Source organism: Bufo gargarizans, chromosome 2, assembly GCF_014858855.1.
Source record: "Bufo gargarizans isolate SCDJY-AF-19 chromosome 2, ASM1485885v1, whole genome shotgun sequence".
Classification (NCBI taxonomy): domain Eukaryota; kingdom Metazoa; phylum Chordata; class Amphibia; order Anura; family Bufonidae; genus Bufo; species Bufo gargarizans.
The window spans coordinates 523728081-523751117 of NC_058081.1; the positions used below are offsets into that span (position 1 = coordinate 523728081).

The 23037-nt window shown below is 43.1% G+C and overlaps 1 protein-coding gene across 3 annotated transcripts in view; it reads right to left on the reverse strand.

Moving 5' to 3' along the window:
• LOC122926598 (hepatitis A virus cellular receptor 1 homolog) overlaps positions 1-18371 on the reverse strand; it is a 32962-nt gene extending 14591 nt beyond the window's left edge. The window contains exon 1 of one of the 3 annotated variants that reach the window (XM_044278019.1): positions 17899-18371. Coding sequence is in view for 1 of the 3 variants with exons in the window: in XM_044278017.1 (XP_044133952.1) it covers positions 706-751 (46 nt within the window). In the remaining 2 variants the exon portion in view is untranslated. Of the gene's footprint in view, positions 1-701; positions 788-17898 lie in introns of those variants that run through there. The other 2 variants (XM_044278017.1, XM_044278018.1) reach the window with 2 other exon arrangements.
• Between the last annotated feature and the right edge of the window lie 4666 nt (positions 18372-23037).

A 23037-nucleotide genomic window follows, 5' to 3' on the forward strand; every position in this document is an offset into this window, starting at 1 on the left:
ATTCTTGTACATAGAAGGCAGTATTATAGTAGTGATATTCTTGTACATAGGAGCAGTATTGTAGTATTTGCCGGTATATTCTTGTACATAGGAGACAGTATTGAAGTAGTTTTATTCTTGTACATAGGAGCAGTATTATAGTAGTTATATTCTTGTAAATAGGGACAGTATTATAGTAGTTATATTCAGGTACATAGGAGGCAGTAATATAGTATAATCCTGTACATAGGGAGCAGTGTTAAAGGGGTTCTGCACTTTCATTTAACTGATGATCTATCCTCAGCGCTCCAGCCTTTTCACTGTTTACCGCCGGGCCGCCCGCCCACTGACGTCACGACTAGTATCAACTAGCGTGGGCGGGGCTAAGCTCTGTTCACTTAAATGGAGCTTAGCCATGCCCACGCTAGTTGATACTAGTCGTGACGTCAGTGGGCCGGCGGCCCGGCAGTAAACAGTGAGAAGGCCGCGATCAGAAGCTGATGATCTATCCAGAGGATCAGTTAAATGAAAGTGCAGAACCCCTTTAAGGTAGTTATTTAGATTGTAGTCCCCTCTCTGACAGTTATTCTCTTCCTAGACTTAAATTTCTAATAACTGGACAATAGCCTACATTCAACTGGACAGCACTTTGATAGAAGATAATTTCATCATCCCAGTATATTATACTCAGGTCCTCTACATTGCTTAGGTTATATGTATACCTACGTGTCAGGATCAGAAGATAGCGGAAGGTTCTGGTAGAATCTTGCATTGTATTTGCTGTGAGGTGTAGGTGACCTGGTTTGTGCTCTATGAAGAGCAGTTGGAGAATCCAGCACTTATATTGAACATTTGTGATTTCACTTCTCTCTGATTTTTTTTTAGAAATGGGAACAAGGAAAACACCTTTCTCTCAGTCTCCCCCTCATTACGTAGGAACAATAATAGAGGAATCAAACGTTTATTACTGCCGCTACTGATACACAGATCCCATTTCCTAAAAGAGTTTACCCATTTTAAAAGGGCTTTCTCAGAGTTTTTTTTACTGGTGACCTATCCTCTGGATAGGTCATCAGTATCTGATTGGTGGGAGTCCAACATCCGGGACCCCCACCAATCAGCTGTTTGAATAGGAACTGGTGCTCGCAATAGAGCCGTGGCCTTCTCCAACTTTGCCTAGACCCAGGGGTGCACCACCAATGAGGCCAGGTGAGGCCATTGCCTCAGTCAGCACCAGTTAGGGGCAAGAGAGGGGCAGCCAAAGGGCCATGGGCCTAAGGGAAGGGGTTAGGTTAAGAAATTGGCATTGGGGAGGGAAAGGGGCCATTTCAATTTTCACCTCAGGCAGCAGAAAGGCTAGGTGCACCCCTGCCTAGGCCAGTGATGTTAGGTTCATCGGTCACATGGCCTAGGTGCAGCTCAGCCCCATTGAACTGAATAGGGCTGAGCTGCGATACCAAGCACAGCCGATGTAAAATGTACAGCGCTGTGGTTGGTGAGAAGACTGCACCGCTACTGAGAACACCGATGCCTTCTGTTGTGCCTTTTCATAGGTAAATGCATTGATATCCAATTCATTCTAGTCAAGATGGATGTTCATTGCCTTTAAGAGCCATGCTCGACTATATTTACAATTTTGTATGTCTTGAGTAGGCCAAAGTAAGGTCGCACAAAGGTTTCTACTCTTTAGTGTTATTCTTCTCATGAATGTACCAGTCTGAGAAGAATCTTCCTTGTCTACTGATACATTTATGACGGGAGATAAAGATAAGCTCTATGCAGCTGGTAATAATTACCTATACAATTAGGCATTTATTAATGAAGCTAAATATATAATATTCATGTATTCATTTAATGAGGCTTAGAGTCCTTAGCATAAGACAATCAGTAGGACATATATATTTTATATATATATATATATATATATACACTCACCTAAAGAATTATTAGGAACACCATACTAATACGGTGTTGGACCCCCTGTTGCCTTCAGAACTGCCTTAATTCTACGTGGCATTGTTGATTCAACAAGGTGCTGATAGCATTCTTTAGAAACGTTGGCCCACATTGATAGGATAACATCTTGCAGTTGATGGAGATTTGAGGCATGCACATCCAGGGCACGAAGCTCCCGTTCCACCTGTGAGACAGTGACAGGTCTCACACAGGTTAGAGGCAAGGAAGGGGTGGATAGTTCGGTCCACACCCCTATTCCACCACAGGTAAGACCAGCTGGAAGTAATCAGGCTGGCACAAAGCACCTCCCAGGGTGTCAGCAAGGGGGGAGTGTGTTGCCTGTGGACAGAGGCCTGGAGGCTGTGTGTGGTCCAAGCCAGGAGGGCTGACAGACCACTATTCCCCATATGTGCTGAGACACTGGACTGGAGGCAGTGGGCGTACTGTGCTCTGTACAGCCAGGAGGCTGGGGGACATTGGCTGAGAAAGCCGCACGTGTTCACAGGGTGTGAACAGGGACTTAGGTGAGTCAGGAAACTCTGTGTTAGTTAGAGCCTAGCCGGGCAAGTGTTTATTATTTTATGTGGATGTCACATGTGTTAGGTGAAGCTGCGACTTCATGATGACCTGTATTGGTTGGAGTGTGCACAATAAATGCACGGTTTGGACCTGAAACCTGGTGTCCTAAAGTCGTATCTGTGAGAATGACCCCCAAATAAGAGGCGATCCCTTACAATTGGTGTCGGATGCGGGCAAGTTGTCCATGAGAAGGGCAACAGTCGGTTGCTAGGGGCAATGCTGAGACTGCAGATGCTGCTAAAAGCTGTTTTTGCCGTGTGTGGCGTTAAAGGAACGGAAGCTTTTTTTTTGTCCAGTGGAGCAGGTGCTGCTCATAAGAGTGGGAACTATTTTGCTGTGGTGCAAGTAAAACTGCAGTGAATTAAAGGGCCAGTAGCCCAGCAAAAGTGGACTTGTGGCTGAAAGCTTTTCCTGCTACCATGGGTCTCGGGGAAGAGTACTTCCGGCAGCGCTGGCGCATACAGCAGGCAGAAGAAATGGCCATAGCAATTGGCTACACTAAAAATGAATTGGTGAAATTTGATGCAGAGCGAGAGGCTTTGAAGGCACAGTTGCAGCTGGCCTTGAGAAATGGGTTCTCAACACTGTATGGACCCTGTACAGAAAGATCCTGCGAGTTGGTGATTGGGGGAATCCCGCTGGGGGTCACTCTAGATGCCCGCCAGCAGGTGTCTCGCGTCAGGCCTGAAGTGCTGGACTTTCTGGAGAGAGGGCCAGAGACAGATGTCACCGTGTCTCTGACCTTTATAACAGACTATGGCCCTGTGCAATGGGAGCTCTTAAAATGTGAGACCCTGGAAGTGGAGTTTGTGCTTGACAAAGACTTCCCACTATTTTGGCAGCTGTGGAGCGGAGAAAATGCTACAAATTGTGTACCTGGAGAATCCAATGAACAGCAGATATATGCCGTTGCCAAGGGGAACCGTCGGGAAGACAAAGAGGTGGAGAGCGGTGCGGTTCTCAGGAGTGCATATCTTCCCTGCGACTGTGCCCGGAGTCCTAGAGAAGAAGTGCGGAGGTGCAGTAAAGCTGTTGCTAGGAGCAACCACAACCTTGACGAGTCCGCGGGAGAGAATGTCACTGCTTTACCAGAATGGTTGATTACAAAGGGTAAGACTGTTCCTGTTATTAACTATGTGGCAGAGCCAGTGACAGTGAGCCGGCGGCAGGGGATACCTGCTGGGCCGGGAGGTGATAAGTCACACAGAGAAAAAGCAGTGTCTGGACAGGCGGATAAGCCTGCGGTGATTGCTCCCTCGCAGAAACCTGCAGGGGAGAAGGTTTCTGTGTTACCTCAGTTGCCCATGACCAAGCTAGTTTTGGGATGACAAGGATCCGGGATCCCATGCTAGCCCGGGTAAGGGGTAGCACAATATTGAAACCTGGGACTGGTAAAATAATAAAGGTGCTGGACAGTTGTGCGGAGAAGGACTATCCACTGATTTTCACTGAGCGTGAGACTCCAATGAGAACAGAGACTGATGAACTTGATGTTACAGATAAGCTTATGCATGAGGGAGTGTTGGGGTGTAATTTTCCCTTATGCTGGAAGTTGTGGAGTAATGGAGACACTTCTGCAGAGAGTGCAAAAACTCCTGCAGAACCTGTACCTGTCCCTTTAAGGGAGCTGCACTTTGACCTGCATGGGGAAAGAATATTGACCATTGGAAACAATGGTGCTGGTCAAATGCAAAGTGATGGTGACAAAAGTGCGGAAATGCATAAGGAAAATGTGATGTCATATGAAATATGTGATAATAACATGCCTTTTCCTTTGCAGGCTGTGATTGGGGAAAAAGCTCCCCCTGTTGGTAAACATGTGTCTGATATAAAAGTGTTTATAAATGTTGAAGAAACACCGCTAGGAGACCCCATTGTAGACAATGTGGCGGGTCTAGAGGGTGTACCACACGGATCAGAGGTGGATGTGCTGTCTCCACAGGTTTCTATGATTAATAAAATGTCCCAGGTGGGGATTGACTCAGGAGTGCTCCTAGAGGCCAGGGTTAATAATGACTTGAGCAGTATAAGTGGCCTATGTGCCGTGACAGTTAGCAACTCCGAGAGTGAGACTACCATGTCAAGACCCAGCAAAACTAAAGTGGTTACTAGTAGCGAGTCTAGTGACCAGATGACAGTTATATCTGACGAGACGAGAGTTCAGTCGGGTGACAGCCTAGTGTCTGAAGCTCATATCCTGACAGTTGTAGATGACCTGACAGGACAGTACAGCTACAAACTTGAAGATGTTTTCGCTCACTCTGCACAGTCCCTAAATACACTAGAGATGGGGCTAGCGGTTCTCGCAGAGCAACTGCAGGAATCTCTAGAGGAGTCACAGAAAGAGATGAATGAACTGAAGGAACTAGAGTCACTAATAGAAGCGGAAATTCTCCAACTTCAAGAGGAACTTGCAGCTTCTGAGCGATCCAGACTTCATGCAGAGCAGGAAAGAGATGAGCTGGCTGATGAGGTTCTAAACAGCGCCTCAGAAAAATCTGCTCTTTTGGAGGAGAAAAGACATTTGGAAGCCAGGATGGCTCAACTTGATCAAGAGTTATGTGATCGCAAGGTGGACCTGGACCACCAGAGACAAACTGTGTCTAGATTGGAGAAGAAACAAAAGAAGTTTGACCAGCTCTTGGTTGAAGAGAAATACATATCAGCTCGATATGCCGAAGAACGTGACCGAGCGGAGGCTGATGCTCGGGAGAAAGAGTCCAAGGCCATCTCCTTGGCTAGAGCCCTTGAAGAAGTGCTTGAGGAGCGAAATGAATTAGAGAGGCTGAACAAGCAACTCGGAGCAGAGATGGAAGCTCTCATGAGCTCAAAAGATGCCATCTATGAGGTGGAGAAGCCTAAGCGTGCTCCTGCACAGCAGGTGGAAAAAAGTGAGAAACCAGAAGAGGAAGATCCTCTGGAAGGTGCCAAGAAGTCAGAGCCTGGTAAGAGTGGGTCTGGAAATGGTGGTGCCAGGGTGCTGGCCAAGGCAGAGAAGGTGGAAAAGGTATCGGCTGAACCAGTTGATGGGGCTGATGTTGATGCAGAGGCCAAGAGTCTCATGACAGTGTGTAACCAGGACCAGGTCGCAAAAGACGTCCCCTCCGCCTACAAGGCCTTCCCAGTAGCCAGCTGCCTGCTGGGGAAGAAATATGAGGAGATGGACGACCAGTATGCAGATCCGGGCTATTACGATGGGCTGTCTCTCCTGACTCCTCCCCAAAAGGAGAACAGTGTCCTGGGTGAGCCTCTGGAGAAAATGACAGAAGACGAGGAGTCTGCTGAAGACCCTGGTGCCTCCTGCCTCGATGAGAAAGAGGGGGAGGGGTTAACAGGGCAAGTGTATGGTGCCATGTCCGAGAAGGATGAGAAGGCGGTCAAAGAGACTGGAGACTTCAAGAAGACAAAGGCTGAAAAAGTTAAGGCCAATGTGTTGGTTGACGTGAAGTCCCCAGGTGCTACAGAGACCAAAGTTAAGCCAAAGGGAGCCGCGGCCGAAGTGGCAAAAGCCGCTAAAGAAACAGAGGTCTCTAAAACTGCCATAGTAACTGAGGTAACTACTGCTGGAAAGAAGGAATAAGTGATGCACGTAAAAGAAGCAAGTAGGGGAAAGCATGCTCTGCTGAAGGAGCCCTGCAAAGCAAAGGAGAAAGTGTCGGGATATGACCATGACTGGGAACAGTTCAGGCAAGAGCTGCAGCAGTCCAAGAAAGGACGTGAGGCGCATGTACAGGAGCCAGAGGATCTAAAAAGAGAAAGAGATCAAAATATACGACAGCACATCATTATCACTTGGGAAAAAGTTGGAAAAGAGTATCTGGTCATGAGATGGGCACATGAGGCCTTTAGGCAGTTTCGGTTAGGCAAGATGTTGGTTTTGGTGATCAACCAAGCTCTGCTGGCGTGGGTCTGGCAGAACAAAGGGAAGGTACGTGTCACCGAGGTTCCTGGCCTCGGTGAAATAAGAACCGGTCATTTTCTGGGTCAGCGGCAGCTAGTGCTCGCTGACACTGTGTTACTTAGTGTGGCTGTAAAGCCAATCTGGGCCGGTTCTCATTGGGAGCAGCCAAAGAGCAGGGTGGGTGGCTGTTCCCCACGTTCAGGCCAGGTGGATGCCCTCTCACCAGCCTCCCGTGGTTATGCAGGTGTTCACCCTCACAGGCTTAAACAAAGGGGGGGGGGGTAGATATGTGAGACAGTGACAGGTCTCACACAGGTTAGAGGCAAGGAAGGGGTGGATAGTTCGGTCCACACCCCTATTCCACCACAGGTAAGACCAGCTGGAAGTAATCAGGCTGGCACAAAGCACCTCCCAGGGTGTCAGCAAGGGGGGAGTGTGTTGCCTGTGGACAGAGGCCTGGAGGCTCTGTGTGGTCCAAGCCAGGAGGGCTGACAGACCACTATTCCCCATATGTGCTGAGACACTGGACTGGAGGCAGTGGGCGTACTGTGCTCTGTACAGCCAGGAGGCTGGGGGACATTGGCTGAGAAAGCCGCACGTGTTCACAGGGTGTGAACAGGGACTTAGGTGAGTCAGGAAACTCTGTGTTAGTTAGAGCCTAGCCGGGCAAGTGTTTATTATTTTATGTGGATGTCACATGTGTTAGGTGAAGCTGTCACATGATGACCTGTATTGGTTGGAGTGTGCACAATAAATGCACGGTTTGGACCTGAAACCTGGTGTCCTAAAGTCGTATCTGTGAGAATGACCCCCAAATAAGAGGCGATCCCTTACACACCACATCCCAAAGATGCTCTATTGGGTTGAGATCTGGTGACTGTGGGGGCCATTTTAGTACAGTGAACTCATTGTCATGTTCAAGAAACCAATTTGAAATGATTAAAGCTTTGTCACATGGTGCATTATCCTGCTGGAAGTAGCTATCAGAGGATGGGTACATGGTGGTCATGAAGGGATGGACATGGTCAGAAACAATGCTCAGGTAGCCCGTGGCATTTAAACGATGGCCAATTGGCACTAAGGGGCCTAAAGTGTGCCCAGAAAACATCCCCCACACCATTACACCACCACCACCAGCCTGCACACTGGTAACAAGGCATGATGGATACATGTTCTCATTCTGTTTACGCCAAATTCGGACTCTACCATTTGAATGTCTCAACAGAAATCGAGACTCATCAGACTAGGCAACATTTTTCCAGTCTTCAACAGTCCAATTTTGGTGAGCTCGTGCAAATTGTAGCCTCTTTTTCCTATTTGTGGTGGAGATGAGTGGTACCCGATGGGGTCTTCTGCTGTTGTAGCCCATCAAGGTTGTGCATGTTGTGGCTTCACAAATGCTTTGCTGCATACCTCGGTTGTAACGAGTGGTTATTTCAGTCAACGTTGCTCTTCTATCAGCTTGAATCAGTCGGCTTATTCTACTCTGACCTCTAGCATCAACAAGGCATTTTCGCCCACAGGACTGCCGCATACTGGATGTTTTTCCCTTTTCACACCATTCTTTGTAAACCGTAGAAATGGTTGTGCATGAAAATCCCAGTAACTGAGCAGATTGTGAAATACTCAGACCGGCCCATCTGGCACCAACAACCATGCCACGCTCAAAATTGCTTAAATCACCTTTCTTTCCCATTCTGATATTCAGTTTGGAGTTCAGGAGATTGTCTTGACCAGGACCACAACCCTACATGAATTGAAGCAACTTCCATGTGATTGGTTGACTAGATAATCGCATTAATGAGAAATAGAACAGGTGTTCCTAATAATTCTTTAGGTGAGTGTATATATAACTTTATATTATATTGTTATATGTTATGAAGACATGTATCCAGTATATTATATATATTTCTCATTAGGAGAATCAGTAGGTGACATTACAACAGTAGCAAAAGTGCATTCTGGGTAAGGTTATGATGTCCCATTTTTTATCAATGGTCATGCCCATCCGACTATGATTGGAAAGTTCCAAACTAGGAAGGTGTGTCTAACTGATAAGTTTGTGATCATAAACCATACATAGAGGGAGACGAAAACACACACAAGAAAGAGGAGAGAGAAGTGGAGCTCTCTAGAGGGGTCTATCAGGATGGAAGCCATGGTGAGATGCGCTATGATGGACCACCCAGCTTTCCTAGGAGCAGAAGTGAGATTTCTACTACGAATTGGTAAGAGACACAGAAAATTATATTTCATTTTATTAAGACTAATTTGATAGTGTGGGTGAAATCATACCATCTAGATTGGCAAATAAATAAATACATTAATTAATTGATCATCTCCATATTGAGATGTAGTCTTAGGATATTGTGAGACTTCATTCTACCTGCAGAAGAATCAAGACTCATAATCTAGCAAAGCATTAAATAATTGCTTATTTATATATATATATATATATATATATATAGAACAAAGAAATCGGACTGCACTCCAGTTGAATCTTCAGTGAAAAAAAGGTTTATTCACCCATAGGTGGCACAAGCGACGTTTCGGCTCGCATATGAGCCTTTCTCAAGCATTGGTAAGATGTGAACAGGTTACATATAAAGGTGTGTCAATCATAACACTTAGTGATTAAACTTAATTGATACTTTAGAACATATCTGCAGAAAAATATTACAAATAAAACAACATACTGCCAATTCAATGTGATTAATAAAGTGAGAGGTACAATGAGTGCATAAAGTGCATAGTGCATCAAAATTATATCTAAATTCATCCAACTCCAAAAGTAGTCTCAGCTGTATTCTACTCGGAACGTGATGATTACATAAATCCTAATGATACACATGTGTGGGAGGAGAAAATGAGTTGATTGATACCTTGGTCAGTGCTAGCGACCACGCTGTCCATCGCGCTGTACAGCGCGTCCTTGTATTGTCTATGCGCATGTCCCGACCGGCTGTTGCGTCACTCTCCGGCGCCCTCCATGGGACGCACGTACGTAATCCAGACACATATCAGTGACGTGAGCGACGCTTGCTGCAGTAACTCACGTCAACCTGCATGCGCATAAGTAATCCCCAATGTACTAGCCACCATTTTGGATAAGGGAATACTGCCCTATTGTTAATATGTACTGTATACTATACGGACTGCCGTTTTTCGTTCCACATTATGTCACTTCAATATGTCTGCAGGTTGGAAGAGTCCCCTCCCTTTCCAAGCAGGAGACTCAATTCCAATCGTTACCCCAGTCCTGTAAGCACGTCAGTGCCATCAGTGCTGCGGGTTCCTCACCTGCTGGAATACGTGACAGGGGGGTTCTCCCCATCTTCATGTATCAGAACGTTACCTATTAGCAGGTCGGCACCAGAAACAAGTTATAGACGTAAATTACATCCTATTTAAAGATTGGGAGAAAAAGGGGATGAATCAAGGAAAATTCCCTATTTTCAACCTTCGGGACATGTGCAAGACACCAAAAGACACCATTATATAAAAGAAAAAAGAAAAAGAAAAAAAAATATTTTTTTTCAACGTAGGCCTCTCATCCACTGTCCAGGTCCATCAACTTTACAAGATACCTTCTCCAAAAGTATAAGTGCGCCTAAAATGATGAAATAAAAAAATTATCAGTGATATATATAATTTATTTCACATTTTTCATTTTTTAGTTACTAATTTTTGAGTTACTGTTTTTAAAAAAATATATATTATTGCCAATAAATCCGTCTCCTGCAAGAGGATTACCTAACGCACAACCAAAGCATAAAAGGGCAAGCCACCACTCCCACACCCCACCTACATATCTATAGTCAATATTTAGTCCATTAGGGTGTAGACTGTTTAAGGTCTGTATCCAGTACATTTCTCTTTTTTTAAGTAGGGATATTCGATCCCCACCTCTCCGTGGCATATGAACCTGATCGATGATCCAGCACCTAAGGTCTTTTTCACTGTGCTTGTTTAAGCTAAAATGTCTTGGAACTGGAAGATCTACACGTCCCTTTCTAATAGTAAAGCGGTGGTTGTTCAGTCTGGTCTTTAAATCAGTGGAGGTCTCTCCCACATAAAGGAGTTGACATGGGCATGATAAAACGTATATGACATATGACGAGTCACAAGTCAGGTGAAACTTGATAGGGTATATTTGCCCTGTCACAGGGTGTGTGAATGCCCTCGACCTACAAATTACGCGGCAGTTAACACAATGTAGGCATGGGTAACACCCAGTGCCCAATGGTGCTAACGTTGTTTGTCTGGAAACTACTTTGGGTCCCACGTCAGCTCTCACCAGCTGATCTCGGATGTTCTTACACCTGCGGTAGGCACACAGTGGTAGTGCCTCAAATTCTGGTACTGTCACCCGGCAACATCTTAATATTGCCCAATTTTTCTTAAGTATTTTGTTGATAGCGCTACTGTGCTCTGAGTAAGTGGACACAAACGTAATTCTACTACAGTCCTTTCCCTTTTGATTGCCCAGCAACAGGGTATCCCTGTCAACCGTTGCCACCATTAAGTATTCTTCGAGTCCCTCATCTATAATGCCTGCCCTCAGGGCCCCAGAAACACATGTATCAATCATACGCATAATACTGAATTTTGGATCATGTGACAACGAATTGTACACTTTAGTATCACTCAATTGCCTGAGAATTTCTTTCACATACTTATCAGTGTCCATCACCACAACAGCACCGCCTTTATCGGCGGGTTTAACCGTCAAATCGGTTAAACCCGCCGATAAAGGCGGTGCTGTTGTGGTGATGGACACTGATAAGTATGTGAAAGAAATTCTCAGGCAATTGAGTGATACTAAAGTGTACAATTCGTTGTCACATGATCCAAAATTCAGTATTATGCGTATGATTGATACATGTGTTTCTGGGGCCCTGAGGGCAGGCATTATAGATGAGGGACTCGAAGAATACTTAATGGTTTCTCATCCCATCACGCCGGTAATATATGTATTACCCAAGGTCCACAAAACAATGGTGGACCCACCAGGGCGCCCCATTGTTTCGGGCACTGACTCGGTATTTGGCCACGTGGCAATCTTTCTTGATAAGGTGCTACGTGTCTTCTCTACTGGTGGTCAGTCCTATATTAGAGACACATCTGATTTCTTAACAAAACTAAGACAAGTGAATTTGGATGAGACTAGAGTAAGTATTCTGGTCTCTTTTGATGTTGTATCTCTCTACACTTCAATTGACCATACTAAAGGTATCCTTGCAGTTAGAAACATGTTGAATATGTCATCATTGACACCAGAGGCTTGTTCCTTTATCATTGAGTTACTCACGATTGTACTTGAACATAACTACTTCCTGTTTCAAGACACATATTATGTCCAGAGGCGGGGCGTAGCGATGGGGTCCAATGTGGCCCCAACCTATACGAACATATATATGCGCCGGTTTGAGGAGGATGTCGTCTATGGCTCCCACCATGCCCAGTATATTCTGGGGTGGTGGAGGTACATAGACGACATCTTCCTCATCTGGACTGGGACCGAACAACAACTGAAGGACTTCCACAGATATCTGAATGGAGTTGACGATGAACTACAGTTCACCGTCACTTACTCGGATACTGCCGTTCAGTTTTTGGACACTAATGTAATGGTGTCCAATGGGGTTATTTCTACTGAACTATATACTAAACCCACTGACAAAAATATGATGTTAAGATATGAAAGCTGTCACCCCAGGAGTATGGTAAAGCATTTGCCTTACTCACAATTTTTAAGGGCTAGGAGGATTGTGGCAGCCAATAACACTTTTGAACAAACAGTGGATGGTATGATTACCAAATTTAAACAACGAGGGTACCCCAGCACACTGCTTGAGGCTCAAAAGTTGAAGGCGGCAGCGGTTGACAGGGATACCCTGTTGCTGGGCAATCAAAAGGGAAAGGACTGTAGTAGAATTACGTTTGTGTCCACTTACTCAGAGCACAGTAGCGCTATCAACAAAATACTTAAGAAAAATTGGGCAATATTAAGATGTTGCCGGGTGACAGTACCAGAATTTAAGGCACTACCACTGTGTGCCTACCGCAGGTGTAAGAACATCCGAGATCAGCTGGTGAGAGCTGACGTGGGACCCAAAGTAGTTTCCAGACAAACAACGTTAGCACCATTGGGCACTGGGTGTTACCCATGCCTACATTGTGTTAACTGCCGTGTAATTTGTAGGTCGAGGGCATTCACACACCCTGTGACAGGGCAAATATACCCTATCAAGTTTCACCTGACTTGTGACTCGTCATATGTCATATACGTTTTATCATGCCCATGTCAACTCCTTTATGTGGGAGAGACCTCCACTGATTTAAAGACCAGACTGAACAACCACCGCTTTACTATTAGAAAGGGACGTGTAGATCTTCCAGTTCCAAGACATTTTAGCTTAAACAAGCACAGTGAAAAAGACCTTAGGTGCTGGATCATCGATCAGGTTCATATGCCACGGAGAGGTGGGGATCGAATATCCCTACTTAAAAAAAGAGAAATGTACTGGATACAGACCTTAAACAGTCTACACCCTAATGGACTAAATATTGACTATAGATATGTAGGTGGGGTGTGAGAGTGGTGGCTTGCCCTTTTATGCTTTGGTTGTGCGTTAGGTAATCCTCTTGCAGGAGACGGATTTATTGGCAATAATATATATTTTTTTTAAAACAGTAACTCAAAAATTAGTAAATGAAAAATGTGAAATAAATTTTATATATATCACTGATAATTTTTTTATTTCATCATTTTAGGCGCACTTATACTTTTGGAGAAGGTATCTTGTAAAGTTGATGGACCTGGACAGTGGATGAGAGGCCTACGTTGAAAAAATATATATTTTTTTCTTTTTCTTTTATATAATGGTGTCTTTTGGTGTCTTGCACATGTCCCGAAGGTTGAAAATAGGGAATTTTCCTTGATTCATCCCCTTTTTCTCCCAATCTTTAAATAGGATGTAATTTACGTCTATAACTTGTTTCTGGTGCCGACCTGCTAATAGGTAACGTTCTGATACATGAAGATGGGGAGAACCCCCCTGTCACGTATTCCAGCAGGTGAGGAACCCGCAGCACTGATGGCACTGACGTGCTTACAGGACTGGGGTAACGATTGGAATTGAGTCTCCTGCTTGGAAAGGGAGGGGACTCTTCCAACCTGCAGACATATTGAAGTGACATAATGTGGAACGAAAAACGGCAGTCCGTATAGTATACAGTACATATTAACAATAGGGCAGTATTCCCTTATCCAAAATGGTGGCTAGTACATTGGGGATTACTTATGCGCATGCGCACCCTCCCTTGATAGACACACAGGTTGACGTGAGTTACTGCAGCAAGCGTCGCTCACGTCACTGATATGTGTCTGGATTACGTATGTGTGTCCCATGGAGGGCGCCGGAGAGTGACGCAACAGCCGGTCGGGACATGCGCATAGACAATACAAGGACGCGCTGTACAGCGCGATGGACAGCGTGGTCGCTAGCACTGACCAAGGTATCAATCAACTCATTTTCTCCTCCCACACATGTGTATCATTAGGATTTATGTAATCATCACGTTCCGAGTAGAATACAGCTGAGACTACTTTTGGAGTTGGATGAATTTAGATATAATTTTGATGCACTATGCACTTTATGCACTCATTGTACCTCTCACTTTAATTTATCACATTGAATTGGCAGTATGTTGTTTTATTTGTAATATTTTTCTGCAGATATGTTCTAAAGTATCAATTAAGTTTAATCACTAAGTGTTATGATTGACACACCTTTATATGTAACCTGTTCACATCTTACCAATGCTTGAGAAAGGCTCATATGCGAGCCGAAACGTCGCTTGTGCCACCTATGGGTGAATAAACCTTTTTTTCACTGAAGATTCAACTGGAGTGCAGTCCGATTTCTTTGTTCCGTATTAGTGGGTAAGCACCAGTTACCATACTCGGACAGTGCACCCTCTATATTTGTTTTTTGACCTGGTGGTGCTGCTGGTGAATTTTGATAGATAGATAGATAGATAGAACATTCTTCGCCAAGCTAAGTGATGGATTCCCACAGGAAAGACTTATTTCAAGTCCTTCCCGTTTAAGATATGGTCTAGGAAAGATCCTAGATCCCCGTTATTTGTCTTAATAGTCTTACCAAAGTTATATGTGTGAAAATAGTCCAGGATGGGGCGGAAGGATACAGGTATCTCTTCTAAGTTATATCCTTGAATGGATTTGCCCATGCCTGAAGTCATGTGATGTGTAGTTGGTTAGCGGGGGGCGGAATGTATTTAGTATTCTATATTGATGTCTAGGATTAGACATGCCCGTCCTGATATCATGAGGCTTTCTCTGAACAGAAGTGATGTATATATTATGTTCCTACTTTGATATCCTAACCTAATAATAGCTTGGTTATAATGTGACAAGTTATTTCCACTCACGTGTATTGTTAAGCTTGTAATGCTTTATATTAATGCTATATATATTAATTTGCATGTATCATTGTGTTTATTTACTTATATATGTTTATAACCTTGTATCCAATAAATCTGCATATTTTATAATACCTTTGTAGGACTACAGTTTTATCATTAACGTCATCTCACGTCAAAAATAACTTATTTATCTGAGGAAATAGTCGGACTCAGATGTGAATTGTATCAATTAGGTTGTCTACAATTCACCAGGTCATGATTTTAAGAATTTATGACAAATGTTATTTTTTATGGTTAATTATTTTTATGACCATAATTAATAATTCTTAATTCAATTATTACCCCCCGACACTTCTCAAAGAGCTGATCATGGGGGTCCCTGGTGTTGGACCCACACAGATCAGATACTGATGACCTATCAACCATTTGTACATCAATTTTTTTGTCCATTTTAAACGGCCATTTTGCATCAATTGTTAACAGCCATTAAAACAGATAATTTAATTATGTGTTTAAGTTAAAACTCCAATATCTACAATTCAGATCAATTTTCATAGTCAAGTCTTATACCAAAAAGAGAATTTTCAAAAAAATAATAATAATTATGGTCCAGGATACATTTTAAAATCTTAATTCTATTCATTGCGAACCACTCCTTTGTTACTTCTTATATTTATATCAGTAATACATCTGCGAGACATACACCTTTCGCTTAGTCTGTATAGGTCAGCTCAATTGTATAAAGGACCCTATTATTTTATCCAGTAGGCAAATGGCATTATGCCCATCAATGGACAGTTGCTATTTCATTCAGCTTTGCTGTCAATTTATACAGTGTAATATTATCACTGCAGTCCCTGCTCACTGGACATCATATATCAAGTATATACACATGACTTGGTTCTGTAGCAGTATACAGTATATACACATGACTTGGTTTTGTAGCAGTATACAGTGTATATACACATGACATGTTCTGTAGTAGTAGAATATTACTGTCATCCTTACAGATGGCCCTGGAGAATGCCACCTTGGGTATTAAAGCATGTTTGAGCCTACATAACTTTGTCAGGATTCGTGATGGTCCCTCCGAAGTTGAATTTTTAGAACCTGGTACATCTTCTTCATCAGGATTGGACCAGACCCTTAATGGATGACCTGGAACTGCAGGCCTTGCAGTTCGGGCCCTCTATGAAGAGTATTTTTCAAGTTCTGAGGATGCATTGCCGTGGCAGATGGATGTAGTGCATGGCAGACTCTGAATATTTCTCGACTCTGGTTATCGTAGTATTTATTATTTTCTAGATGTTTTGTTTTGGATGGTGGGGTTATATGTTGATAGTGTAGGGACTCACAAGACAAAGAGGACCCTTGATGTGGGCTGGGGTTAAAATATATGCAAATTTTAAAAACATCTGTCTTAAAAAATGTGTCATATTAGATTTTTTTCCTGACTATAGATTTTGGTTAATGTGTGTCGATTAAAAGCGTCTAATACCTCTATGAACTATGTCGTGTTTGCATACATGCCCATGTGTTTAAATACTTATGACAACATATTTTATTTTTATTTAAGGCATGCTGAAGACTTGACGGAGCTGTCCAAGGTCCCAGATTTGGAGATTATCCCAGCACTTACAACTTTTTGCTAATAGATGTGGCATATGTATCTTTTTGGTAAAGAACGTCTGGTGGCCATCCAGCCAAAGTCCCGGTATGGCTGGATAGTCTCCAGCTCTTAGGGCATGCTGGGAGGTGTAGTTTTCTTACAGCTGGAGGGTGGCAGGTTGAGCAGCGCTGACTTTTAAAGTATATGCACAGCCCTAGTTGGAAGGATGAAACTAAATGATATGTGCATGACGTTTCTACTGTTGGAATGTAATAAAAACATGGAATGTTGTAAAGTTTTAATTTTTCGCAAATGTTAAATAAAACACGAGACATGTAAATTTTCAGATATGTTTACATGCAAAATAAAACTTTTTTAAAATAAAAAATGCTTAATATTCAGAAAATATTCACATATAAAAACAAAATCTACAGTTCCATAAGTTCTTGCATAAAAGGGCCCTTTGCTCTAGGTCCAGCCACATTACTTGGTGGTGGGTTGTTCATCCTGGGCCCAGGATAATGGGGGTGAGCAATAAATTCTGGCTCCTGACTAAATAGTGAATAGGCTGTGAATAGGAGCTTGCCCTCGGTTGTTGGGACACCATGCTGGGCCCAAGTTGTGCCTCTGTGGCTAACATTAAAGCTCTGTATTTAATGCTATCCACCGCACGAACAATTTTGATGGGGTCAAGAGGGCTTTTTAAAATTTGGGCCACAGTAGCATTTATAGAAACAAAAGTATCTTTTCTTTCTGAACTTAATGTTTCTATAAGTGGAGCAAGCCCACAGAGCATGCGCTCTTCCTTTACTTCTGCCCGTCTCTGCCTCAAATACTCGAGCACCTGTCTATCAACCAGGGCTCGAGCATTTGAGGCAGGTTTGGGAGGTTGTGGTGCCACCTGTCAGGAATCATCGTGCTATGTTTGGTGTTTGCTGTTTAGTTCAGACTATCTTGCCCTTAAAGAGGACCTTTCATCAGAATTAAACTTCTAAAGTAACTATGCAGGCATGTAGAGCGGCGCCCAGGGACCCCCCTGCACTTACTGGTATACCTGGGCGCCGCTCCGTTCTCCGGTAATTGCCTCCGGTATCTTTACAGTTAGGCTCCACCCAGGGGAACCTGCCGTCGGCTCATTCTCCCACGGCAGGTTCCCCTGGGTGGAGCCTAACTGTAAAGATACCGGAGGCAATTACCGGAGAACGGAGCGGCGCCCAGGTATACCCAGTAAGTGCAGGGGGGTCCCTGGGCGCTGCTCTACATGCCTGCATAGTTACTTTAGAAGTTTAATTCTGATGAAAGGTCCTCTTTAAGTTATCCCTCAGTTAAGATGGATTGTGTCTCAGCTGGGTGCCATCTTATTTCCTGTTTTGTATATAGACCTCTCAAGCCTGTTACTCATTGCTTCAGTATTGTGTTTTACCTCCTGCTTGTGCAGTCCTCTCGCCTGGAACTTTCTCTCTGGTTTGGTCCTGCTCCTTGCGGTTTACCCTGCAACTCCTGGACACCTGCTGACCGCTCGCCGGTTTTCCTCCTGACTTCTCGTCTGGATCCTTGCCTTCATCTGCATTCCTGCTACCTCCTGTTCAAGACTCCAGTGCTTCCTGTATTTAGGCCTTGTCCCTGCCATTGGATTCCAGCAGTATTCCACTAGTATCGTGACACCACCCTTCTACGCCTTGCTTGTCTCTTTGGGGGTTCTGGGCTTGAAGGTAAATCTGCAACTCCCTCCACAGCAGAGGACTCCTCCCTCTCGGTCCGACCCATCTGCTGGGATGCTTCCGTCTCTTCTTGCCCAGGATGAAGGCACTCCAGGGGAGCAGCAGCATGCTCCTCTTCACAGGAGCTTGAGCAATGGCACCCCTGTTCCTCCAGGATGTCAACGGTGCTGTTGAATGAGAGATCAATAAAAAAAAGTGTATATATAAAAGTTTACTAAAAAATAAACCACATATCAGAACCAACACTACATTACATGGGTCCAGTAGCCTTTTAACATAAGGCTGGAGAAGGTCATAAAAAAGTGCTATTTTATTTGCTTTTTACATTGAACACGAATAAACACCCATTATATCTCATATACGCTAAACTAAGTACATCATGTATTTTCCTGTCTTGGTCCATTTTTCCCTTTTGCTATGTGCTGCATTGCAGAGGTCAAGGCCTGTTTCAGTACGGACAGTGATGTACTGTCCTTGTCCACACTATGGCAGAGACCGACTTCCGCCTAACAATGTTGACGACCTGTTAAAGGGACCTGCACAGATGGATGTTCCTTATCGCTCTCCTCACCTGTTTCTAATGTCAGCCATTTGTGCAGGTCATATTAGGATAAACAATGGTAGATGGAAGACTTCTTCTAGCATGGTGTTGAAAAGGCCAGTATATTACCGCCAGAGAACAACGTGTACCTGACTTGTGCAATGCAGGCCTAGTTGTAGCCTAGGCTAAACCATTACTTCTCTGATGTTAACTATCTTACAAAAGAAATGCCACTAGCAAATATTTTATCACAATTATTAATACCATTACATTATAAAGAATAAATACATTTGATACTCATGGCCTAAGGTCCAGCACTGGTTTAAAAAAAACGGAGTTGCCTAGTATATAGATAGGGCTTTTTCCGATGGCCCCCATCGCCACTATGTCCCCTTGATTGGACACGTTCCCAGCGGTATTGGTCGCGGCACGACTGCAAGCGGGTCTTGACACGTTGGACTGTAGAAATATAACATAACAACCATTCTAGATTAAGATATCTAAAAACACGTATAAAAGCACATGCAAATACATGGTTACTACAACATTTATACATGCAAATACATTTTAGTTGATATCATATACAGTAACTTTTATATCTTCCTATGCTGGCTGACCTCATGTTAACATAACTTCCAAAACTTCTTGTTTCTATGGTTACATAAACCATGAAATCTATCTGCAGTGACCACACTTGACCAGTACAGGAAAACAAGCTGAACTATCCCACCTCCAGCGGTCCTAGCCAACAGAGAGTGTGGCACATGTAACAATACTATGCAAGCATGGCCACCACTGCTGGATAGCAGGGTTGTTGTAACCACGGAAATGTGACAGGGCTAAAACAGTAGTCACCAGTTATATGTTTAACCCCTTGAGGACCAGGCTTATTTTAACCTTAAGGACCAGGCCATTTTTTGCAAATCTGACTAGTGTCACTTTATGTGGTGATAACTTTAAAACGCTTTTACTTATCCAGGCCATTCTGAGAATGTTTTCTCGTCACGTATTGTACTTCATGACAGTGGTAAAATTGAGTCAAAAAAATACATTTTTATCTATAGAAAAATTCCAAATTTAAAAAAAGTTGGAAAAATTAGCTAATTTCCAAATTTCAATTTCTCTACTAATTATAATAGATAGTGATACCTCCAAAAATAGTTATTACTTTACATTCCCCATATGTCTACTTCATGTTTGGATCATTTTGTGAATGCCATTTTATTTTTTGGGGACGTTAGAAGGCTTAGAAGTTTAGAAGCAAATCTTGAAATTTTTCAGAAAATTTCTAAAACCCACTTTTTCAGGACCAGTTCAGGTCTGAAGTCACTTTGTGAGGCTTACATAATAGAAACCACCCAAAAATGACCCTATTTTAAAAACGACACCCTCAAGGTATTCAAAACTGATTTTACAAACTTTGTTAACCCTTTAGGTGTTCCACAAGAATTAATGGAAAATAGAGATAACATTTCAAAATTTCACTTTTTATTGCCCTGATTCTGTAGTTTACAGAAACACCCCATATGTAGTCGTAAAATGCTGTACAGGCACACGGCAGGGCGCAGAAGGAAAGGAATGCCATACAGTTTTTGGAAGGCAGATTTTGCTGTACAGTTTTTTTGACACCATGTCCCATTTGAAGCCTCCCTAGAGTAGAAACTCCAAAAAAGTGACCCCATTTTAGAAAGTACACCCCTCAAGGTATACAAAACTGATTTTACAAACTTTGTTAACCCTTTAGGTGTTCCACAAGAATTAATAGAAAATAGAGATAACATTTCACTTTATTGGCAGATTTTCCATTTTAATATTTTTTTTCCAGTTACAAAGCAAGGGTTAACAGCCAAACAAAACTCAATATTCATGGCCCTGATTCTGTAGTTTACAGAAACACCCCATATGTGGTCGTAAACTGCTGTACGGGCACACGGCAGGGCGCAGAATGAAAGGAATGCCATACGGTTTTTGGAAAGCAGACTTTGCTGGACTGTTTTTTTTTTTACACCATGTCCCATTTGAAGCCCCCCTGATGCACCCCTAGAGTAGAAACTCCCAAAAAGTGACCCCATTTTAGAAACTACGGGATAGGGTGGCAGTTTTGTTGGTACTATTTTAGGGTACATATGATTTTTGGTTGCTCTATATTACACTAATAACCAAAATAGCTGTTTTGGCACAGTTTTTATTTTTTGTTATTCATCTGACAGGTTAGATCATGTGGTATTTTTATAGAGCAGGTTGTCACGGATGCGACAATACCAAATATGACTACGACCTTGTGTTAGGGCTCATTTTTTTCGGGATGAGATGACGGTTTGATTGGCACTATTTTGGGGTGCGTATGACTTTTTAATCGCTTGCTATTACACTTTTTGTGATGTAAGGGGACAAAAAATTGCTTTTTTTTACACAGTTTTTATATATATTTTCTTTACGGTATTCACCTGAGGGGTTCGGTCATGTGATATTCTTATAGAATTATTACGGACTTGGCGATACCTAATATGTATACTTTTTTTTTTTTTTTACTTAAGTTTTCCATAATAACAGCTTTTTTAAAACAAAAAAAAATTATGTTTTAGTGTCTCCATAGTCTGAGCCATAGTTTTTTATTTTTTGGCCGATTGTCTTAGGTAGGGGCTCATTTTTTGCGGGATGAGGTGACAGATTGGTACTATTTTGGTGGTCATATGCTTTTTTGATCACTTGCTGTTGTACTTTTAGATGTAAGGTGACAAAAAATGGTTTATTTAGCACAGTTTTTATTTTTTACGGTGTTCATCTGAGGGGTTAGGTCATGTGATATGTTTATAGAGCCGGTCGATACAGATGCGGCAATACCTAATATGTGTACTTTTTTTTTCTTCCCTATTTTTCCCCAATTTTTGTTTGCTTTATTTGGGGAAAATGATGTATTTTTGTTGTTTTTTTTTGCTTGAAACTTTTAATTTTTTGGGGGGGAAACTTTATTTTCTCAACTTTTTTTCACTTTATTTTTTCACTTCTGCATTGGAATGCATTGGCTGTATGAATAATACAGTGTGTATTACTCATACAGCTACCTGTCTGTGAGATCCAGGGGGCTGGATCTCACAGGCTCTTCAATGGAAGGCAGCCCCGATGCCTAAGAAAGGCATTGCACTGCCTTCCATGCCATCGGGTCCCCATTACAGCAGCACGGGGACGCGATGGCACCGCTGATCCCTGCCGAAATGGCCCGTAAACGCTGCAAATCGCAGGTCTGAATTGACCTGCGGTTTGCAGCAATCACCGATACAGGGGGGTCACAGGACCCCCCTCGGCATTATCACAGAGTGCCTGCTGAATGATTTCAGCAGGCACTCTGTTCCGATCACCGCGTGGCGGTGATCGTAAATACACATGACATACCGGTACGTCATGTGTCCTTAAGTACCAGGGCATTATGACGTACTGGTACGTCATGTGTCCCCAACAGGTTAAAATACATGGATAAACAATATGAAGGTCGACAGCTGTATAATAACTACAACTGAAAGCATGTCCACACATAAGAAATATAGCAGCCTACAGCAGGGCATGGTGACATTTGTAGTTTCACTACAGCAGGAGAGCCACCGGTGGCCATGGCTGATGTCATGAAACAATATATAGTGCTGTGGACGTTGACTTTGAAATTAATTGTTGTATTAAACATCCTCATGGTGCACCTTCAAAAAGACATGCCCTCATTTCCCTGCTTCGCAAATATATACACCACTACATCTCAGTTAGCACATAAAAATACTACATATTTGTAAAAGACAACACATCCGCATGTGTTGACTTACCTAATTTGTGGCGTTTGGAGGCATTGGCCTTCTCCCACTCTCTGGCCAACATATCCCGAGTCACATCGTCCCATGCTCGCTCCTTGGTAATGCAGTCATAATATGCATCCTTTCTGGTGTCCCATAGCTCGGGACGCTCTTGTATCAGCGAGATGAGCTTCTCCACATCCATGTTGCTTGTTATCATGCAAGGCAGACATGCTGGGGTCTGTTTCAGCACTTGGACATGTGTTCTGGTAATATTTGTAAACACCAAACACATGGCATCAGTGGGCTGGGCCTAGCATTTCTAAATCACGAATCCTCAAAAAACGGATGACATACGGATGTGTTCCGAATGCATTCCGTATTTTTTGCAGACCCATTGACTTGGGACATGTTCTATCTTTGAGAGGAACAGAAACGGAATGCTTAGGGAGTACTTTTTTTTTTTTGCAGACCCGTTGAAATGAATGGTTCCGCATACAGACCGAATAACGGAACGCAAA